This window comes from Nematolebias whitei, chromosome 6, assembly GCF_014905685.2.
Source record: "Nematolebias whitei isolate Nwh7 chromosome 6, NemWhi1, whole genome shotgun sequence".
NCBI classification, from domain to species: Eukaryota; Metazoa; Chordata; class Actinopteri; order Cyprinodontiformes; family Rivulidae; genus Nematolebias; species Nematolebias whitei.
The window spans coordinates 47,419,399-47,439,204 of record NC_056503.1 but is presented as its reverse complement, the minus strand read 5'-3'; the positions used below and the strand labels follow the sequence as shown (position 1 = coordinate 47,439,204).

At 43.6% G+C, this 19,806-nt stretch overlaps 2 protein-coding genes across 2 annotated transcripts; one reads left to right on the top strand and one right to left on the bottom strand.

The window, feature by feature from the left end:
• The first annotated feature begins 486 nt into the window (after positions 1-486).
• kcnk6 (potassium channel, subfamily K, member 6) lies at positions 487-12,259 on the top strand. Its single transcript, XM_037678363.1, has 3 exons — positions 487-853; positions 7,126-7,518; positions 11,195-12,259. The coding sequence occupies exons 1-3, from the start codon at positions 538-540 to the stop codon at positions 11,437-11,439; spliced, it is 954 nt and encodes a 317-aa protein (XP_037534291.1). The 5' UTR covers positions 487-537; the 3' UTR covers positions 11,440-12,259.
• Positions 12,260-16,616: 4,357 nt separating this feature from the next.
• On the bottom strand, positions 16,617-18,112 carry sertad3 (SERTA domain containing 3). The gene has a single exon (XM_037678362.1). The coding sequence runs from the start codon at positions 18,110-18,112 to the stop codon at positions 17,066-17,068; it is 1,047 nt and encodes a 348-aa protein (XP_037534290.1). The 3' UTR covers positions 16,617-17,065.
• Positions 18,113-19,806: the final 1,694 nt, after the last annotated feature.

Here is a 19,806-nt window from a genome sequence, read left to right as displayed (position 1 = left end):
AGAGCAGCTAAAAGCAGAGAGTAGTAAATAACTAACCAAATAGAAAAGTAGCTAAAAATTACACGAATCAGAATGCTGCAGCTAAAAGGTTATAGTAGCTAAAGCCTATACCTAAAAGTAACAAAAGAGTAACTAAAGCAGGTACAACGACAGTGAAAAGCTAAAAGTAGCAGAAGATTAAAAACTGAGCCAGTTTACTGAAACAGACAGAAGTTAAAGAACAAGGTAAGGAATGGGTTAAATATAGCTAAATATTGTGAAAGTTAAAGTTGGAACAGCAGCAGCCACGTCATGAATGAGCTAAACATTTTTGGTATGAGCAGCTGAGCAGAAGTGGCTGGACCCGACCTGAAACACCTGCGGGCGCAGGGATGCACCTGTTGGACACGCCTCCCGGGTCCTTTGTTTACTGGGGGGTGGGGGACGCAGAGGGAGGGGAGGTTCTGGCTCCATTAGGACGGCCTCTGATCCGCTCCCCTCACACCCACAGAGCAGCTGAAACGCTCGCACGCAGCGGCTCCGCGCCTCGGACGCGCCATGCATTCTGTCGGGAAGTCGTGGCTGCTGCTCGCCGGCTTCGTGCTCTTCTACGTCATCTACCTGCTGTTCGGAGCGCTCGTGTTCTCCAGCATCGAGCGGCCGCTGGAGGACAAGCTGCGGCGGGACATGGACGCGCTGAAAGACGACTTCCTGAACCAGAGCTGCGTCAGCGCCGCGTCCCTGGAGCGCTTCCTGAGCCAAGTGCTGTCGGCCAACAAGTTCGGCGTGTCCGTCCTCAGGAACTCGTCGGGGAGGTCCAACTGGGACCTGGCGTCCTCCATGTTCTTCGCCAACACTCTGGTCACCACAGTGGGTGAGTCCACAGACAGCCGAACCTCACCTGGGGGCGTTTTACGCACGGCGCACTGCACATTCCGCCCAAGAGTTTTAGTTCCTGCAGAGATGTTGTTTGATGGTTTTCATCAAGAAGTGCACACAAGTTCAGCTGTGGGAAACAAAACACAAGCTCCACTTCTGCTTTTCTGAAGATTTACATAAAAAATACCCGAATCTCAAAATGTACTTTTCTCTGGATGCTTGTTTTTCATTCATTCAACCTTTATTTATTCAGGCTAGCTTCATTGAGCCACGGGGACTCATTTACAAGAGGAACCTGTTCCAGACAGAACATATAAAGTACAGACAACAAGAGTAAACAACAACAATGAACTCAAGTAAAAATGCAGTTAAAATAAAAGTAGTGTACCAAACAATAAATCAGGGTGAAATAATCAAAACGAGATCATATCTGCTTTGATTTTTCTATTGACATTATCAAATGTTTGAAACCCCTTAAAGAAATCAAGGCGGACAACTTCAGTTCCTGTTGCGAGGTGCTCCAGGTGCAGGAGCTGAGTAGGAAAAGGCCTTTTTGCCAACTCTTGAAACACAAATATAAAAGTTCTTGAACCCAGAAGTTCTCGTCTCCTGAATGGTTCCCACCACCTCTCCTCTTGAAACAACAGCACACAGTCAGCGGTTCTTCTGACTCCTGGAGATCCTCTGAGGACCCCACCACCACCTTGTCTCACATCCACCAGACATCTGCAGCTCTGATCACCTGTGCACCACACCCAACAAACCAGTGCAGGTGGTGTTGTCTCTCAGGCTGATGGAGGTCTGCAGAATGTACAAGGAGCACCACAACCACATCGCTTTATTTCCTGTGACGTTCCTCTTGAGAGCGGAGCAGATCTTACTTTTAAGGAAACTTTTCCCAGCTGAGCAGACCGTCTGTCTTCTCAGGGAAACTGCCCATTAAATTCGTAGTAAAGCCGTCTTTTTGTTAATTAAAACAAACAAGACTGCACTGTCTTCTTTTATCTTCAGACGTATTTTATATTTCTGTCTGAACTGCTCAGTTGGTCACTTTTTTTTTTTTTTTTTTAGGAAATCAACCGTTTAAAACTGCGTCTCTTAGATTCCACCATGTTTTTTTAATTAATATTCACATTTTGGAGCAGTCGGACGTGGACACGTGTCCCAGTTCGTCCAGGTTTCTTGTGACGGATGTGAAACGAGAAGTTTCCAGTGCGGTTAAAAACCCTACGAGTAGGGATGTGGTGCAGTCGTTTCTGTGTTCGCTGGGGTCGGTTAGCTGTGGCAGCCATCTTGAAATGGGTTTATTCCAGAAGTTGATCAATTGTAGACATGCATCCTTTGGTTACTCACACACAGCTCATCATCCTCATTAGCCTTCATCATGACGCAGGGTCGCGGTACAGAAGGAACCCAGAGAGGACAACTACACGCTGCACTCAGAGGATTGGGTGTAATTTATTTTAAATTGTTGTTGTTGTTGTTTAGGAGCAGGTGAGTTTAAGTTTAAGACAAACTCTTCCTCTGAGACGTTTCTGCTTTCTGAAGACCTACAGCTTTACCAAGCTGCAACCATATTAGTTATTAGCCTTATGTTCTTGAACGTGTTTAATGTTTTGTTTTTAGAAAATTTTAATGTCAGCTGTTCAACATGTTCAGTATCTTGATGAGACGCATCTGAGCCGTCATCTGGAGAATATTGGGCTTAAGTTGCAGCATAATGTCACAAGATTTAAGGAGTAAAGACGGACAGACGACAGAATCTCTACGTGTGTCTGTGCTGCAGGCGTTGGTAAAACTTGTAACTCGCAGAAAGAAAACATCTGAGGTGAACTTTATCTTCACCTCTGTCCTCCATCTTAAAGTACTTCCTGTTGAAACAGGATGTTGAGGACAAACAAAGTGCCACTCGGAGAGCCCACAGACGAGTTGGGTTCATTTCGTCATTATCGGAAAGGAAAACGCCCAGTTCTATTTTTATATATATTTGCTGCTTGAGCGTTTAAATAAAATGTACTCAACGGTTCTTGAGGTATTTTGCTAACACAGACCAACGCCAAGATGCCAGAGCACAAACATTAAAACCTGCGTTCCTCTTTTTATGGCAGGCAATAATAATTGTGCCATTTCTAGAAAAATAACCCAAAATAGAAGTTTCTAGCAGCGTGACCACAGATCTGTTTAAGATGAGGCTTTTATTAACCTTAAAATTCAAAATAACTTTAAATTGAATTAAAATCTTGTAAAATGTTTTTCTTTTCAAACATCACTCTCTGTCAACCGCAAAATAAATAAAACAAATGAGCAATCAGAGATGTTTCTTTAAGTTTATACCATAGTTTTAATCGAGTTCACAGTTAGTCCCAAGAGTTGCGCGTTTGTTGGTCCGGCTTACTCGGTGACCGGTGTGCAAAATTGTGCATCCAGGGAGAATTTATTCCATCTTTCTGTCTATAAGAAACAAAAGCAAGAAAAAAAACCACAAAGCTGCTGTAGAACGGTGGCGTGAACTTCAGATGTTTGTAAAATGGACTTGCAGATAAATGCACTTCAAAGGAATCGATTAGTATTGTGACAACTTACAGTTTTACAGGTGTAACTCCACAGGATGCTCCTTTTTATTATCATCCTGTCTCTGCAGTCCTATGCAAATCCTGTCCTGGAGCAGAACAACCACAGCCTTTGTGCTGCGTGTATTTACAACTCCGAGTTGGTTCCAGTTTGTGGAACTCTGTGGGTTTGGATGCTGTGGAGTCGAAGTTGCAGCAGAAAGAAAACAGGCGGTCAGATGACCGAAGTGAGAGGAAACGAACCACTTGACTGTTGAAAGTGAAACACTCTGTCTAAAGCTGCTCTGCATCATGCTTGGATGGAGCTGCTGGTTTAATTCTCATCTCTTTGATGTTCTCAGCTCTGACAAATGAATTCAGGAAGTTAAAATGTGTTCATGGCTGCAGGGATGTGTGACCACTAAGACTTGTTAAAAATGTTTATCTTGGGTAAATATTGAACTCTTCAGGCCGACCCAGCGGACCTGAACATGTTCTTCAAAGGAAATTTGTCTCTGATTGGCTGAGAGCAAACGTCAACGTCTCAAACCGAATCAGTCTGTGATGTCATTTAAATAGCTGAAAAATAGTTTTATTTCTCCTGTTGGTTGTAAAAAGGATGTGCAGTTTTTATTACAGATGATCCTGAACATCCGTTACAGTAATGTCGTTAACGGTTGGTGGGTGAAGCTTCAGGGTGATGTTTCCGTTTGAAGCTACGGTGAAGGTGAAATCTGTTTGGAGGCTCAGGTTTCTGTTCTCATCCTTTGTTCAGTCCTTTGTTGTTCTGGAGCGTACGTCAGTCACAAGCGCACACATTCCACCTGGTTTCATACTGACTGGGTCTGAAGGATGCAGGTGGAGCTAAAACGGATCCTGCTCATGGTAATCCGTGTCCATTGTCCCAGCTGCGGTGGGGACGCATTTTACACCGAGGGGACAAATGTTAGGCGCGTCCGTGGTAATTTACATGCACGTGTTTGGTTGTGCAGAATTTATGAAGACTCTAAAGGTTTGACCTTCTGGATAAATAAGCACATGACGTCTACACTAGAGCCTCACCATCATTGACACCTCAGCCAGTGATGAACACAGCCTTAGAAAAACAAGCCCAGGATGTCGATGGGTCGCAGTCCGACTTGTGACCCTCATCAGATTAAAACTGACGAAGCAGCCAAAACAAATCCAGCTGATTTTTTTTTTTTTTTACTTTAAGATTAAAAGTTATTTGTAGTTTTCTCATGGCTCTAAGCAAGAAAATGTTGTTGGTTTTTATGGGGAATCTTTGTCGTTAAACAAAATAATATTCATGGGAGCTTTAAACTCCTCACCTGAACACGTAATGGGTGAGCTTTAAAAGGTTTCTCACCTTTTTTAACCTGATAATCCAGTCAAAAGTTAATCTGACTCCTGTCCAGGTAGATTATCACCTGCAGCTTTGTTGACAAACTCCATAATTTCAAAGAAAGTATAACTTCAGCAGCAGTATTGGACAGTTTATTTTATTTTTTATTTTTTTGTGCTGAAACGTTTCACCTTCCATCCAGAAGGCTTCATCAGTCAAGGAAACGCACAACACAAAACTGATTCTTCCCCCAACAGCTTACTCCAAAGTTGAAAAACCAGTTATGTTGGTGCTAAGATGGTCTCTTTGGTACGCCCCCTCATCTGGTGCCGGCCCTCTTCCTCGTCTGTAGACAGTCATGTCAAATTGACTTCCTTGACTGATAAAGCCTTCTGGATGGAAGTTGAAACGTTTCAGCACCAAAAAAAAAAAAGACTGTCCAGATGACCTGACTGAAAATTGTTGGATTGTATACCTGGATTATTGAGCATGGACTTTGTTGGTTTGTTTAGCATAATTAAGCTAATTAATAAATATATTGTCATAAGGGGAAGTTTTCAGAAATATAAGACATACTCTCTGTGGTGTTTCGGATACATTTTTATCAAGCACATGAACTGTGCTACATCTACTGGTAGAAGAAGCCTGAAAATCAGTCTTAAAGAATATTTAGTTTCCAATTCTCTATGTGGGCCATTTGGTCCCTATACAAGTGGTGCGAGAGTTTGGTTCTTATTGCTGGCAGTAAGTCAGACCCCTTCAGGGTGGGAGCTGGACTCTACCACGGCTGCCCGTTGTAACAGATTTGGTTCATGCTGGCAACGCTACGCTAACCAGAGTTCAGGACCACGGGTGAGGTTAGGAACGTAGAGTGGCCAGTAAACGGAGATCTTCTCCTCGCAGCTCGGCTCTCTTCACCAAAACGGACCGGCACAGAGTTCACAATACTACAGAAGCTGCACCAATCCATCTGATCTCACGCTCCATTCTTGCCTCACTCATGAACAAAACCCTGAGATACTTGAACTCCTCCACTTGAGGCAGAACCTCACCCTCGACCCGAAGAGGGCAATCCACCTTTTTCCGATTGAGGACCATGGCCTCAGATTTGGAGGTGCTGATTCTCATCCCAGCTGCTTCACACTCGGCTGTGAACCGCTCCAGTGAGAGCTGAAGATCACAGCACGATGACGCCAACAGGACCACATCATCTGCAAAGAGCAGAGATGGAATTCTGAGGCCACCAAACTGGACTCTCTCTGCCCCCTGGCTGCACCGAGAAATTCTGTCCATAAACGTTATGAACAGAATCGATGACGATGGGCAGCCCTGGTGGAGTCCAACTCCCACCCTGAAGGGGTTCGATTTACTACCAGCAATGTGAACCAAACTCTTGCACTGCTTGTATAGAGACTGCACAGCCTGTAACAGTGGGCCCCCAATCCTCACGGAGCACCCCCACAGTGCACCTCTAGGAACACGGTCAAAAGCATTCTCCAAGTCCACAAAACACATGTAGACTGGATGGGCAAACTCCCATGACCCCTCAAAGAACCTAATGAGGGTAAAGAGCTGGTTCAGTGTTCCACGGCCAGGATGGAACCCGCTTTGTTTCTCCTAGATCTGAAGTTCGACCAACGATCTGACTCTTCTCCAGTATTCTTGAATAGACCTTACTAGGGAGGCTAAGGAGAGTGATGCCACTATAATTGGAGCACACCTTCCAGTCCCCCTTTTTGAAGAGAACAACCAGCTAATCCAGTGGCACTGCCCCTGATGTTCACTCGATGTGGCAAAGGTGTGTCAACCAAGACAGACCCACAACGTCCAACACAACATCCTAGGGCATCCTGGTGCCAAGTGCACTTATGGACACCCTTATGTTCAATATGTTCAAACATGGCGTTTGTGATGGACAAACTATGACTAGTGCAGAAGTCCAAGAACAGAACATCATTCAGGTTCATATCAGAGAGGCCGTTCCTCCCAATCACGCTACTCCAGGTCACACTGTCATTACCCACATGGGCATTGAAGTCCCCCAGCAGAATAAAGGAGTCCCCAGCTGGCGCACCTTCCAGCACCTCCGCCAAGGACTCCCAAGAAGGCCAGATTCTCTGAACTGCCGTTTGACGCATACGCACAAACAATCAGAGCCTTTCCCCCCACCCGAAGGTGCAGGGAAGCCACTCTCTCATCTCATCTACTGGAGAAACCTCCAACACACAGGCATCAAGTCGTGGGGCCCAAAGCAGACCCACACCAGCTCGGCGCCTCTCACTATGGGCAACCGGTGTATTGAACTGAGTTCTACTTAAGAAATTACATTTTTTGTACACACGTGTGAAACGTGTTTTGTGTTGCTATCCTCAGGGTACGGTCACCCCGCTCCTCTGTCCGACGCTGGGAAAGCCTTCTCCATCATCTACGCCCTGATCGGCGTTCCCTTCACCATGCTGGTGCTGACGGCCTGCGTGCAGCGGGTCATGCACCCCCTGGTCCTGACTCCCATCTGCCTCCTGCAGCGCTCGGGCATGAAGCCTCGGCCCGCCACCGTGCTGCACTTCCTGCTGCTGCTGGTTCTGGTGGTGCTCTGCTTCTTCTTGGTGCCGGCAGCCGTGTTCAGCGTGGTGGAGGTGTCCTGGACGTTCTTGGACGGCATCTACTTCTGTTTCATCTCCCTGTGCACCATCGGACTGGGGGACTTTGTTCCTGCATCTCAGCCGGGTCAGAAGTACCGAGCTCTGTATCAGGTCGCTGTGATGGGTGAGTTGAACTCTTACATCCTTTATCCATGTCTGCTCACCTGACTCGAGGTGAGATCACACTTTTCATGAACAGTTTCCTCTGAACGTGTTTTGATCTGTTCGTTTCAGCTTTTACGCTGCGTTATCGCGGAAATTAACTTCACTAAAATTACTTTTTCTTTCGGTGATTGTGCCTACAAACTGCAGCCACGTTTATTTTCTAATTCGTTTCTAATTCTAATTTATGGATGAGTTCAAGTTAAATGTGTTTGTATCTTTTCATGTAATTTGCTCACATTAGTGCAAGTCTGCGGGACCTTCTGTTTTATCTCCAGTAGCTGTTTGGTCAAAAGGTGTTGCCTCATTATGGAACCGAACGCTCGGATCAGTGCTGTTTACTGAGCTCAAGCCTAGCAAAGAAGCTTTTATTCTTGGCTTGGCTTTTAAACTTGTCAGAAACTAAATGCCTGATGTTAAAAACTTAATATTCTTAGAAGTTCCTATAAATAATAAATGATCCGGGAAGAAAAAAGTGCTGATGCGTGTGTATAAACTAATCAGTCCAGTAAATCTGAAATTAGAGTTCAGAGGAGAGCAGGTTCAGGTGAATTCACCTGTAACCCTGATGCAGAGAGGCTGAGACGTTCAGGTAGAGCTGAAGACAGAGCGGTGGTCAGGTGGACTCTGGTGTCGGCTGTTTCTGTGCAGAACATCTTCGTTCTCACCTCCCATGTGAGAAGTAGCACCTCGCTGCGCCCGTCGGGGCGAGCAGCTCCAACCCTCTTTGACTTCATCTGCACCTTTTTATGAAAACGAACCTCGTCTCGTCCACGTGGCACATTCCAGGTTACGCTGGCCTGACGTGGCTTTTAACGCCAAGTCCGCGTGGACTCTTTGGCTTTCCTGTTTTTTATTCTTCTGCACGTCTTTTTAAAAATCTAAATACTTCTGCAGACTTTGAGTGATTTCAGCCGTTCATAAATCAAAATTATGGGAGTTTATTTTTATACTTTTCTAAAATATTTAACTTTATTTACAGATGCAGGAGTCCCTCGTTATTTCGTGGTTCGTTTAGCGCGGACTCACTCTATTGCGGTTTTTCAAAATAAGATTGGACATGACACACTGGTGAATGGATGAGCTGCACGATCGGCATGAAACTTTTTTATTTAAAATAAATTGCTTTAAATTTTTTTACCACCTGCTGCATCTTTGTGCAGCCCAGAGCTGCAGGATAAACTTCCTGCTGCAGCTGATCAGCTGTTCTGCATGCAGAACTGAGAAGTGGGCGTGGCCAAGAGCCCTTGCAGAGGAGGCAGGGAGCTGAAATCATGACATGCTGTGCTCTTTTAGAGCATTTAAGAGTTTAGAAACATTGTTTAGAATATTGCAAGTGTTGGAAGGGCTTTAAATGCCTTAATTTTAAAAAGCATAAAAAAACAAAACTACTATTTACTACTGTTCCTACTTGGTGGTTTTTCACTTATCGCAGTGTATATTCTCCATAGAAACACATGGATCTCTCTTAATTCTCTTAAACATTCTCTTTAAAATGCCTTCTGGTTCAGCCTCTGTCTGTCCGTAAACTTTCTCTTGTCCGGACCACACTTCTCATCCCCCCAGCTCCAAGGTCAAGGTCACAAATCAAGGTCAAAGTTTAAAGTATTTGCTTGTCTGGAGCGTTGCTGTAGATCGCTGTATAACCGTTTGTTGACTCGTCTTTTTTTAGCTACTTTTAGTTTTAAGCTGTCGTTCTACTTTTAGGTGCTTTTTGCTGTTTGGTTTTAGCAACTCAGTTCCAGTTCCTACGGAAAATATTTTCAGCTGTTCAGTGCTCGGGGTTAGGTTTTTCTTTTTTTAAACTAATAAACGGATGAACAGGTTTTTGAACTAGTTTCTGTGTAATATTTTTAACTGTTGTTTTTAATTAACTTTCCAATCACAGATCCATATAAATAAAGTTTAAAAACATGGATTTAAACGTAGAAACTTAAAATTCTGCCGGCCTCTGGCCTCCATCTTTGTGTGACTCCTTTACAAACAACTTTATTTTAAAAGCACAAAATGAATAAACCAGTCGTTCCACCCGTACATTAGTTCTGCTTTTTACTGTTATAAGTTTGGCGACGACATCTATATCATTAAACGTCTTTCTTGTTATTTTAGGTGATTTTTATTAACGATGAAACACAAAAATTTGAACTTAATCTCATTCTAAATGTATGTACATTTTATTTGGCTCCTTTTTAAATTTTCTTCTGAGTTTGACCTCTGACCTCTAAGAGAATATAAGGATTTCTGCTGTGAATATCCGACTTTATTTGTAGAAAACTGAGGTTTTAAATCTTGAGTGTTAAAAACAAAAAAACAAAAATTGTGCAATGTTGACATTAAAAGCTGTGACTGGTCATGTGAAGCCCTTAAAGTGCTGTTTCAGGATCTTTCTGCGCAGCTGCATTCCTTCTGAAGAACAAATCTTTTGGAGTTTGAGCAGTCGAAGTGTCTGAACTCATCAGCTGCTCCGCAGACGCAACAATCTGAACGAGTAAAGATACGAGCTAGTCATTCAGGAGGGAAGCTGTTTGGAGATAGTGTCTCATTTAACCAGCCTCTTTAGGTCCTGTCACAGTACCAGAACTGGTCTCTTTAAGACCTGGTCTCCCATGAAGAGCCGACTGTTATCCGGGTTCTGAACTCTGCTTTTCTCTCCAGCCGCAGTCCAGAACGCTGCAGCTCGTCTGAACACGTCTTTCCTTCAGCTTCCTGTTTGTTGTAAAGTTTTACTGATGACCCAAAAGGCCCCGAATGGACAGACTCCTGCAGACCTGTCTGACCTGCAGCCTCATGTGCCCTCCAGACCCTGTAGATAAAATCAATTCATGTTTTTCCAGTCCATCTGTCCTGTCTTTTAGCACATTTGTCTATTTATTGGTTTTATTTGTGCTTTGCTTATCATTTTTATAGTTTTAAGACTCCAGCAGCTGTCGGCTTTCATTAAATAATTTAGATTTTAGTGTTTACGTGCTTCGGCTGCAGGCTTCGGCTGCAGGCTTGGTGGCACTTCTCTGCTCTTTTACTCATTTCAGGGGAGTCGAACTCCGTTACAAAAGTGAGCCAAAATAAAAAAAATGGGTCCAAGCCAGTTGGCTGAAGAGCCATTATTAGTTGATGTATCAACTCCAGTCAGAAGCCCAACATCTTTTTGTGGTTGCAGGTTCATCTGCAAGAGTTTAATTGGTCTCCTTGACCTTCTGTGTTGCTCTTTCCACATCATAATTAAAGATTACTGATAAATCCAACCTTTTGTCTGGATTCAAAGTTAGCAAACTGTCGTGAGAGGGCTGCACTAAAATCAATGTATCATTTTTTTTTAAGCAAAATGAGAAACGATCAAAAATATTTTGCATTTAAATAACATTTTGGGGTCCAGATAAGCTGTTAACATGGTCCAGGTTTGGTCTGCGGACCTCGAGTTTGACACGTGCATTAGGTGGATATAAATCAAACATCAGCTCCTGCTTTTGATGCTTTTTTTTTTTTTTTGTGAAGTCATAGATGAGAGTCGACCGTTAAAAACAGAGAGTGCACAATTTGGGAAGAAATCCTTTTATTTTTCTTGCATTTCCTTTGGTTTCTGAAATATATCGGTCTCCGGTAATCCTCCTTTGTGACCCATGTCTCCGTCTTCCCTCCAGCCTACCTGTTCACCGGTCTGATGATGATGTACCTCCTGCTGCGCTCCTTCCACAAGATGGCCGACCTGCACGGCCTGACCACCTTCCTGCAGCTGCCGCGCTGCGAGGACTCCGTGCTGGAGGATGACCGGGAGACCATCATGGACGCTGACCCGACACCTCCTCCGTACCCGAATGACAAGGACGCCAGCAAACCCCTGGACCCGGGCTCCTTCCCGTCGTACAACTCCATCAGCAGAAGCTGAGCTGGAGGAAAAGCCGAACGTTCTACCTCTGGTGGTCCCTCAGTCTGTAAGGAGGGATCGAACCCCAGGATCCGTGGGCTGAATCTGAACTTCCCACCCTTTTAATTCCATAAAACATCCTGGGAAGAGGATGTGATGTAATACGAGACGTTTCCAGATTCGGGCTTTACCTCTTCATCCCCGGTGCAACCGTAGTTTACAGCCTCACGGCTCCAAGAAACCGCTAGAAAAACTGGACTTCTTTTCCTATTTCACTTTGGTCTCGGCTTGGACTTTTGCACCACAAGTTTTGGTTTCTAAGACTTAACGAGTGTTTTTAGCTGAAATAATTTTATGTGTGTTCGTGTCCATCGCAGGCCGTCGAAAAGCAAGTGAAGCGCTCCTAAACACGACCGGACGACTTTAATAAAATGATGTGAATTGTAAACTCAGAGGTCAAACAGCTGTGCTCTTCATTCAGTCAGACTTCCTGTGTGAAAGAATAAAACAGCTCCTTGTTGTGGTGCTGCCCCCTGGTGTCCAAATGAAAAGGATCAAAATGACAATAAAGTTGAAGGGTTTATCTTAATTTAGTAAAAAACAGCCTGCGTGGGGTCAGAAAAACACTCGAAATGCACTTTACCAGTAAAATAATACTTTAATTCTTAGATCTCGCCAAATGAGTAATTTGACATCTGTGCCGTTTATATTTGTAACTATAATTTAACATGTACCTGACAATCTTGTATATTATTAATAAAGTTGTTTCTCTTGTTAATTTTGTTCTTTAATGTTTTACAGACGTGTGCACGGAGAAAGTGGCCCAACTTTTTTTGTTTTTGCCATGAAATTAGAATTAATTTTGTGAAACGCGGAAATGGGTTTTTAACTTGTTTAAAAATAACAAATGTACCGTATTTTTCGGCGTATAAGTCGCTCTGAAGTATAAGTCCCCATCAGTCAAAAAAAGCATCGTGAAGACCAGTACAAGTACAAGTTGCTTCAGCGTATAAGTCGCAGGACTGACCAATCTATGCAAAAAAACTGCGACCTATATGTCAGAAAATACGTTAGTTATTTATGGTGTCTAAACTCTGAACAAACTCGTCTTGTAGTTTTGTGTAAAATCCTGCCGACAACTCGTGAATTATAACTTCTGAAGTTCAAAACGCACCACTACGGTAAAAACATTACAGAAAAGCAATTTCACCTTTTGAAATTATAACTTTATGACCCATATGTACTGTAAATTTAACAACTGGGAATGGTTTAAACTTTTGTGGTGGAAATCCCTACACTGTAAATCTGTTCATCGTAAGCAACCTTTAATAAATTGTAATTGTGAGAATAATGCAATGGGTGAAACATGGCATTTAATTACTTTAATTCATTCATTCAACCTTTATTTATACCGGCTAGCCTCATTGAGCCACGGGGACTCCTTTACAAGAGGGACCTGTTCCAGACAGAACGTATAAAGTACAATAATAACTCAGTAATTTGTAGCTGTGGCTGCTTGAATATTACAGAATAAATGTGATGCTGTGCAGTGAAGCTGATTATTTACAGCGAGATACTGACGGCTGCGCTTGGCACTTTTAATACACGGCACATTGCAGGCCAGCAGCTGTTGATGCTGGAGTCTCCCTGTAAATATAACAGTGAAATTGACATTTTATTTACAGGCGATATGTGAAATTAACATTAAGCTGGTTTGATTGAATCAAAGTAAAATATAAAACTGAATCAAACGATGTGGACAGAGCAAACCTGAGCTGAATTAGATGCTGTTCTTGAACACTGTGGAGCGTCTCTAAAAATGACCCTCTGACTCTTTAACCTCATCAGTCAAAGGTCATATACGCTCGTCAAAAGACCTCTTGAATGCCCGAGGTCAAGGTCACAAATCAAGGTCAAAGTTTAAACACGGTCTTTGCTCATCTTGGCCTTTGAGGTAAAATAGTTTGCAGACGAGCGTGTGAAGTGTCGTATTAACTTGAAGTTGGAACACAGAAATCAAACTTTTTTTGTTACTGCACGTGAAGGAGGTAAACCTGGAAAATCAGGAGAGGCTATAGAATCAGGTCTTGGCTGCTGCCAGCTCAAGTTTGATCACAAAAACACGATCTAGGACAGGGCTATCCAACTAACGGCCCAGGGGCCACATCAGGTCCACAACTGAGCTCAGTTCGACCCAACAATGAGTTCATTTTTAAATAAAACTCAATTTTAAACCATAAAACAAACTTAATGACAATAACTGCTGGGTGTCCGGTTCCTGAGCAGTTTAGTTGAACAGTCCTGATCTAGGACATGGAGGACACGTCTTCTGTTGGTGTCCATGTTTCCCAAAGTATCCACTCCGGGTGCATTTTGTGATTTGAAGGCTCTTTTATAGCAGCTAAAATAATCTTTGCAGGGCGAAACCTTGTCAGAAAAAACCTTGAAAGGTTTTCACTTTGTGTAAAGATGGATCAGCATCACTTGGAGGTGATGACTTCACCCCCTCTAGTCCTTTTGGCTCCACCACGTCAGAACTGAAAAAACGCTCATATCTGGAGCTGCACCGAACCACAGCAGCTGCAGCATCCTCTGGTCGGACGCAGCTTCTTCCCTGAACCTGGTTTGAACTGATCGTGGATGACGGCTCCTCTTAACTCAGGACCGGAGCACCATGTCCAACAGTCCAGAGCTCCTGGACACCGACTCCGCCTTTTGATGAGGACCTGACAGCTGACCAGCAGCCTCTGTGCAGAAGGCCATCTTCTTCCTCTTGCATCTTTCAGCCGAGGTCAAGTCACTGTCCTGACCTTGACTTCTTGCTTTAATCCGCTCCAGGTGTGGCTTCTGTCCAAAACGCTGCAGCTCGTCTTTTAACCAACACTTGGGCTTATTTTTTGAAGCTCCTTTTATTTAGCGGCTTTCCATGAGCATGAGCACTTTAAGGTGCGTGTTCTGAACTTTGGGCCTTTCAGACCTCATGCTCCATCACTGATGATGTGGGTCTTTAGAAGTCCAACCTTTTTATTCAGGCAGACTTCGGGCAGCCCTTTGGCATTTTATTCCCCGTCTGTGAAACCTTTTTCATTGCTTCTTGTAAAACGTGCTGCACCGTGCTCCCCCTCCAATACCCCACACCCATTAACAGTAATACGTTAACCTTTAACACATTTAACAAGTACTTATTTATACTAAACTACTTATTTATTTTAAGTTGAACTTTCCCCATGATGATAAAACATGATCTACAGCTTCTTGACTTTTCCCATTTGTGTTAAACTTTATTTTACCAATAATTCCACCCAACAACGGCCACAATGTTTTTTGCGTGCACTCTTTAAAACCCATTAACTGCCAGCAGGTTAAACATAAATAAAATGTATACATAAATAAAAAAGTACTCTGGTCTGTTCTTGTGTTTTTATTAAAAACATCCAAAAATAAAGAGCATCATATTCGTAGAAAATACTAAAAGTAAATGCAAACTTTGAGGGCGTTCTGCTCCGTTTCAAAACAATTCTTTAAAAGTACATGAAATAACTACCATGGTGGTATATTAATATGCAATTAGTGATTTGTCCGTATGCACGACATTAAATAAGACCTTTTGTTTACAAAGTAAGCCTTTTATAAATACTGTGAGGCTTCAGGACGGAGAATTAGAAGAAGTCTCTGCATAGAAAGCAACGTTCAGCTGAAACATGAAATCTCAGGTTGTGCTTCCTTCACTTGTTACACGTCAACAACCGCAGGTTACAGCCTCTGCAGCAGCTGGTGATAAAATAATGAAATGCCGAACGATAACAGAACGTGTTTACACAATGATTGAAACTTACAGATGCATATTAGTTGCAAAAGTGCAATAATTCAAACGTAAACCACAAAAAAAAAAAAACGTCAAAACGAGCCGAATCGACCCAAAACTGAAATGTTTGCAGAGCCAACGTGGCTAAAAGCTCAGACCTGTGAAAAACCTTTAAAGTACTTGCTGCAAAGTATGAACCCAAACAAAGATGATCCTGAACAGATGCGTTTACTCCGGTAGTTTTCCAGATGTTTTGAGGTGAAAGTCTGAAATGTGGGTCCACACTCAACGTAAACAAACTTTCACCTGCACTTTACTCAACTAAACCGCAGAAGCAACACGTCGTCAAAGCCGGACGGCTCTTCCACGGACGTCGCGGTTGTTGGCTTAGTTTGTTCATTTATGAACACGCCAACCGTTTATAGGTGTGTGTGCAGGTTCTTTTGCTCGGTCTTCCAAGACTTTGCAATGAACACAAGAGGTTCTGTATAAAATAACCCGATTAAAAACATGAACCTGTGCTCGGAGCTCTGCAGAACTTTTTTTTAAACATCAAGTTTTCAGTCTTGATGTGGTTTGGCAATGATGAACTGAACACACACGTGAAATTTAAAAACTAAAATCTACAGATTTCCTAGGAGCTCCTGGTCGTTTAATGAACATGAGGTTAACGGATGTCTTCACAGAAGATGTTTTCACCTGTAAGATTAAAAGTTTCGGCTGTTTTCTTTTCTCCACCAGCCAAAACAAACGTCAACGTCCGACCTGTCAGGACAGATTCTCACGCCGCTACACGACCGGCGCCACCTGTTGTAGCGCTGCTTTCCAACCACCCCCCCACCGCAGGAAACGTGTCATTTGCTGCATGAATCACGCAGGCAGGACGGAGCCTCAGGTCCAGCGCGCTGAGTCACTTTAACAAAATGCTGATCCGCTCATGATTCACTGCTTGGCGATTAAAAAAAAAGTTTTTCTGCTTGCTCCTCAGTTTTGACCGACTTGACTTTCAGTTCAGCAACAAAACGGAAACGGGGTTACAAGAGTTGAAATTTTAAACTGAAGTGCATTCACGTGTGTCATGCACCTGAATAAGTCCAGTCGTGTACAAAACTTGGGAGTGAACATTTTCTGTGAGAAAACAAAAAGAGTTCAAAACATCAAAGTTTAAAAAGTTTGAGTTTTTCTCTTCGTGAACAAGAAGGGAAGTGTGCGGTTGCGAATGTATTTTATAAAAACACAAATTTACAACCACAACGATACATCACAGGCTTTTCAGTGAGCCACGGGCTCCACGTGCGTCCCGAAGCTGAACAGCACCGAGACAACAGGTTGATGGCTTCAAGGTGATCGAACGCATTAGGAGTGTGGATCCGTCCTCTGCTCCACTGATAATCACAGCTGTACTTCCCTTCATATCCACAGACATTAAACTAACACACACACATAACGTCTTTAAGTTGTATCTTTTTAGGCCGTTTCCTCACAGAGAAAATGGATTTTCCAAGTTTCCATCCATGCACGTATCAACTAATACACACCTTTATACCTGTGAATACAAAAACCTTTAAATTACTTTGAAAAGCTGCCAGACAACAACTTCCTAACGCACCTCTTCTGTCTCGGCCACAAATCTTTTACGCATTTCAAGAACATTCATACAATCATCTAAACACCATTATGTGCTGCTTCTTGGAGGATTGTATGATGTATATAAAAATTAAAAAGGTTACAAACAGTGTATTTGATGAGTCGGCCATTTTCCTTATGAATTCTGACAGAGGTGTTAACTTAGTGGGTGGTTTCAGTGAAAATAATTCATCCTGTGTGATAGAGATGAAGCCATCAAGACTCCACCAGGATCTCCATTAGCTGTTCCAACTCGAGTCCTTCCCTCACTTGACTTTGACCGGAGAACGAAGCAGAACCCGGTGGAGACAGCGACGAGGACAGAGGGCTGAAGGAGGAGAACGAAGGCAGACACTTCAGGTTGGAGCCGAGAGAAATGGAGAACGGGTGCGAGGAGAACGTGGACTGCGAGAGGGGCGGAATGTAGCGAATGAGATCATCCGCAGCCGAGAATCCTCCTCCGCTGCTCCGGAGTCCGAGCACTCCCATGTCCCTCGCCAGCTGGGACGTGTCTATATCCTGGAACAGATCCTCCATTGTAACATCCTCTGTGTGGCTGGTCCTCACCGCCTCCACGATGCCCCCCTGCACCTTGGCCTCTCCTTGATGATCCCAACTGTAATCTCTGATTTCCTGTTTCGCCGACGCTGCGCCTCCTTCAGAGGGCCCCGACAGGTTCTCCAAGGACCTGAGAGGTGTCCGTTGAGGTGCCTGAGGGCCGACGTCCATAGTAGAGTCCAGAGCAGTCAGAATGGAGGAAATCGCAGCTGAAAGGGAAAAATCTGAATCAGTGGACATCGACCCCCAGTCCCCATCTTCTTCTTCTGCAGTCGCAGGGGCATTTGCTTCACTCAAATGGCAGCTTGTTAAAGATCTGCTTGCAGCGTTATTTTGAAAGCAATTCAAAGAAACGACTGGGCAGCAAGCAGGATCAGTGAAGGCATCATCAACCGGCACCACAGACTGATGTCTGGCTCCAGCTGAAGTGACTTCTCTCTCCGTCTCCTGTGGCACCAACAAAGGCAGAGACACCTCCCCGTCCAGAGGGGGCGTCCTGCACGTTTCCAGACCGACCTGTCGCAGAGTGTTAGCGATCAGAACCGACCGCCGCAGGCTTGGTTCTGGTAGCTCCTGGCTCCGTTGGTACTTGTTCAGCGACACGGAGAAGACAAACTGCCGCTGGCTCTCCCAGAGGGGGGCGCTCTTATCTGAAACCTCCACATCCTCCTGGGTGAGTTTGCGTTTCTGCCCCTTCAGAATCATGTTGGACCTGGTGAGGATAGCAGAACCAGGTTAGAAGAACCCTGAAGAAAACCTGTGGCAGCTGAAGTTCTCACAACACGACTGCTTTTAGAGAGGACTCAAACGTTGCTTTATCTAACCAGGTTAATTCAGGTCCACTGGACGGATTATTTTTGTTGAAACATTTCATCTTTTATCTAAAATACTTCTTCAGTTTGAAGAGCTGCATCAAACTCAGTCTTATAAACAGCACCTCCTCAAAGTGGATCAACCAGTCCGCTGCTGAAAACCAGAATTAGCTATTTACATTTAAAGTAGGACCATCACTGAACAACTGATCGTTAGAGCCCTAACAATTGCTCATTAGTGCCCTGATGGCCACTTGCTATTCACAGGGCTGAGTAATACTTGCAATGACAGCACTGTAAGAGGGGGACAGTTGAACATTGAGACCCCCGCCTCGTTTAACAACAGACGGGTTATTTTCACAAAGATGGCTTCCTTCTTTACTCCTCTCTCAAACCAGTGTTCGAGTGTGCACACCTTCATCCTTGAGAGAGGAACGTTGGCTTGAGAGGAGTAAAGGAAGCCATCTTTGAGAAGAGAACCAGTCCAAACGGGGGTGGGGGTCTTCGTGTTCAACTGTCACCTTCTAATAATACTGTTATTGTTAGCATCACTCAGCCCTCTGTGAATAGTAAGCAGCGATCAGGACACTAACGATCAATTGTTAGGCTGATGGGCCTTTTACATGTGAATAGCTAGTTTTGGCTTTCAGCAGCAAACTGGTTCCTCCGCTGTGTGAAGGTGCTATTTATAAGACTGAGTTTGTTGCAGCTCCTCAGACTCAAGAAGTCTTTTGGATAAAAGACAAAGTGTTTCAACAAAGAAGAATTCGTCCATAGGACCTGATGTTTCTGCCTGGATTATTGAGCATGCATCAGGATATTTGCTTTGTTTAAATTCACACAATGCTAATTGTCTTAGCTTGTCAATGGTATTTTCAATGATAACCTAGCATCTATGCTAATTGTTATCAATAATGTTTTGCGCCAACATATTTTTAGGTACAATATTATCGCACATAAGGACTCGCTTAAAAGCATAAAACTTCTCATAAAGATGATCTTAGTTTAATTGTTATTTTTTAGCATCCTTGTTCACTTATGGATAAACATTTAAAATTTGTAGCAGAAGACGTTTCGCTTCTCGTCTGAGGAGTTTCACATTTCAAAGAACAGAGTGTGGGGTTCAAGTTATAAAGCCGAGCTAAACTACCGTACATACGTAGATTGCCCGATCACTCCTCACAATAAGGGTTCGTTAGGGTCTTTGTTAGTCTGAGACCCAGACGAGCCACTCCTGATAGGTGTAAAAATGACTGTATCAGGCCTAAAGCTGCATTATAAGTTTTAGAAAGTTGAAATCGGAGACTTTTGCCTCTGTTTGAAGATGGTTTCTCTCGTTTTACACCATCTTTAGACAGAGGAGGTCTCAAATTCCAACTTTCAAAAACTTACACAGTCATTTTCACATCTATCAGGAATTTCAGCCATGTGACCAGAGTGGCTCGTCTGGGTCTCAGACTAACAAAGACCCTAACGAACCCTTATTGTGAGGAGTGATAGGACAATCTACATGTATTTAGCTCAGCTTTATAACTCGAACCCTGTTCTTTGACTTGAGAAAGCTCCTCGGATGAGAAGCCAAACGTC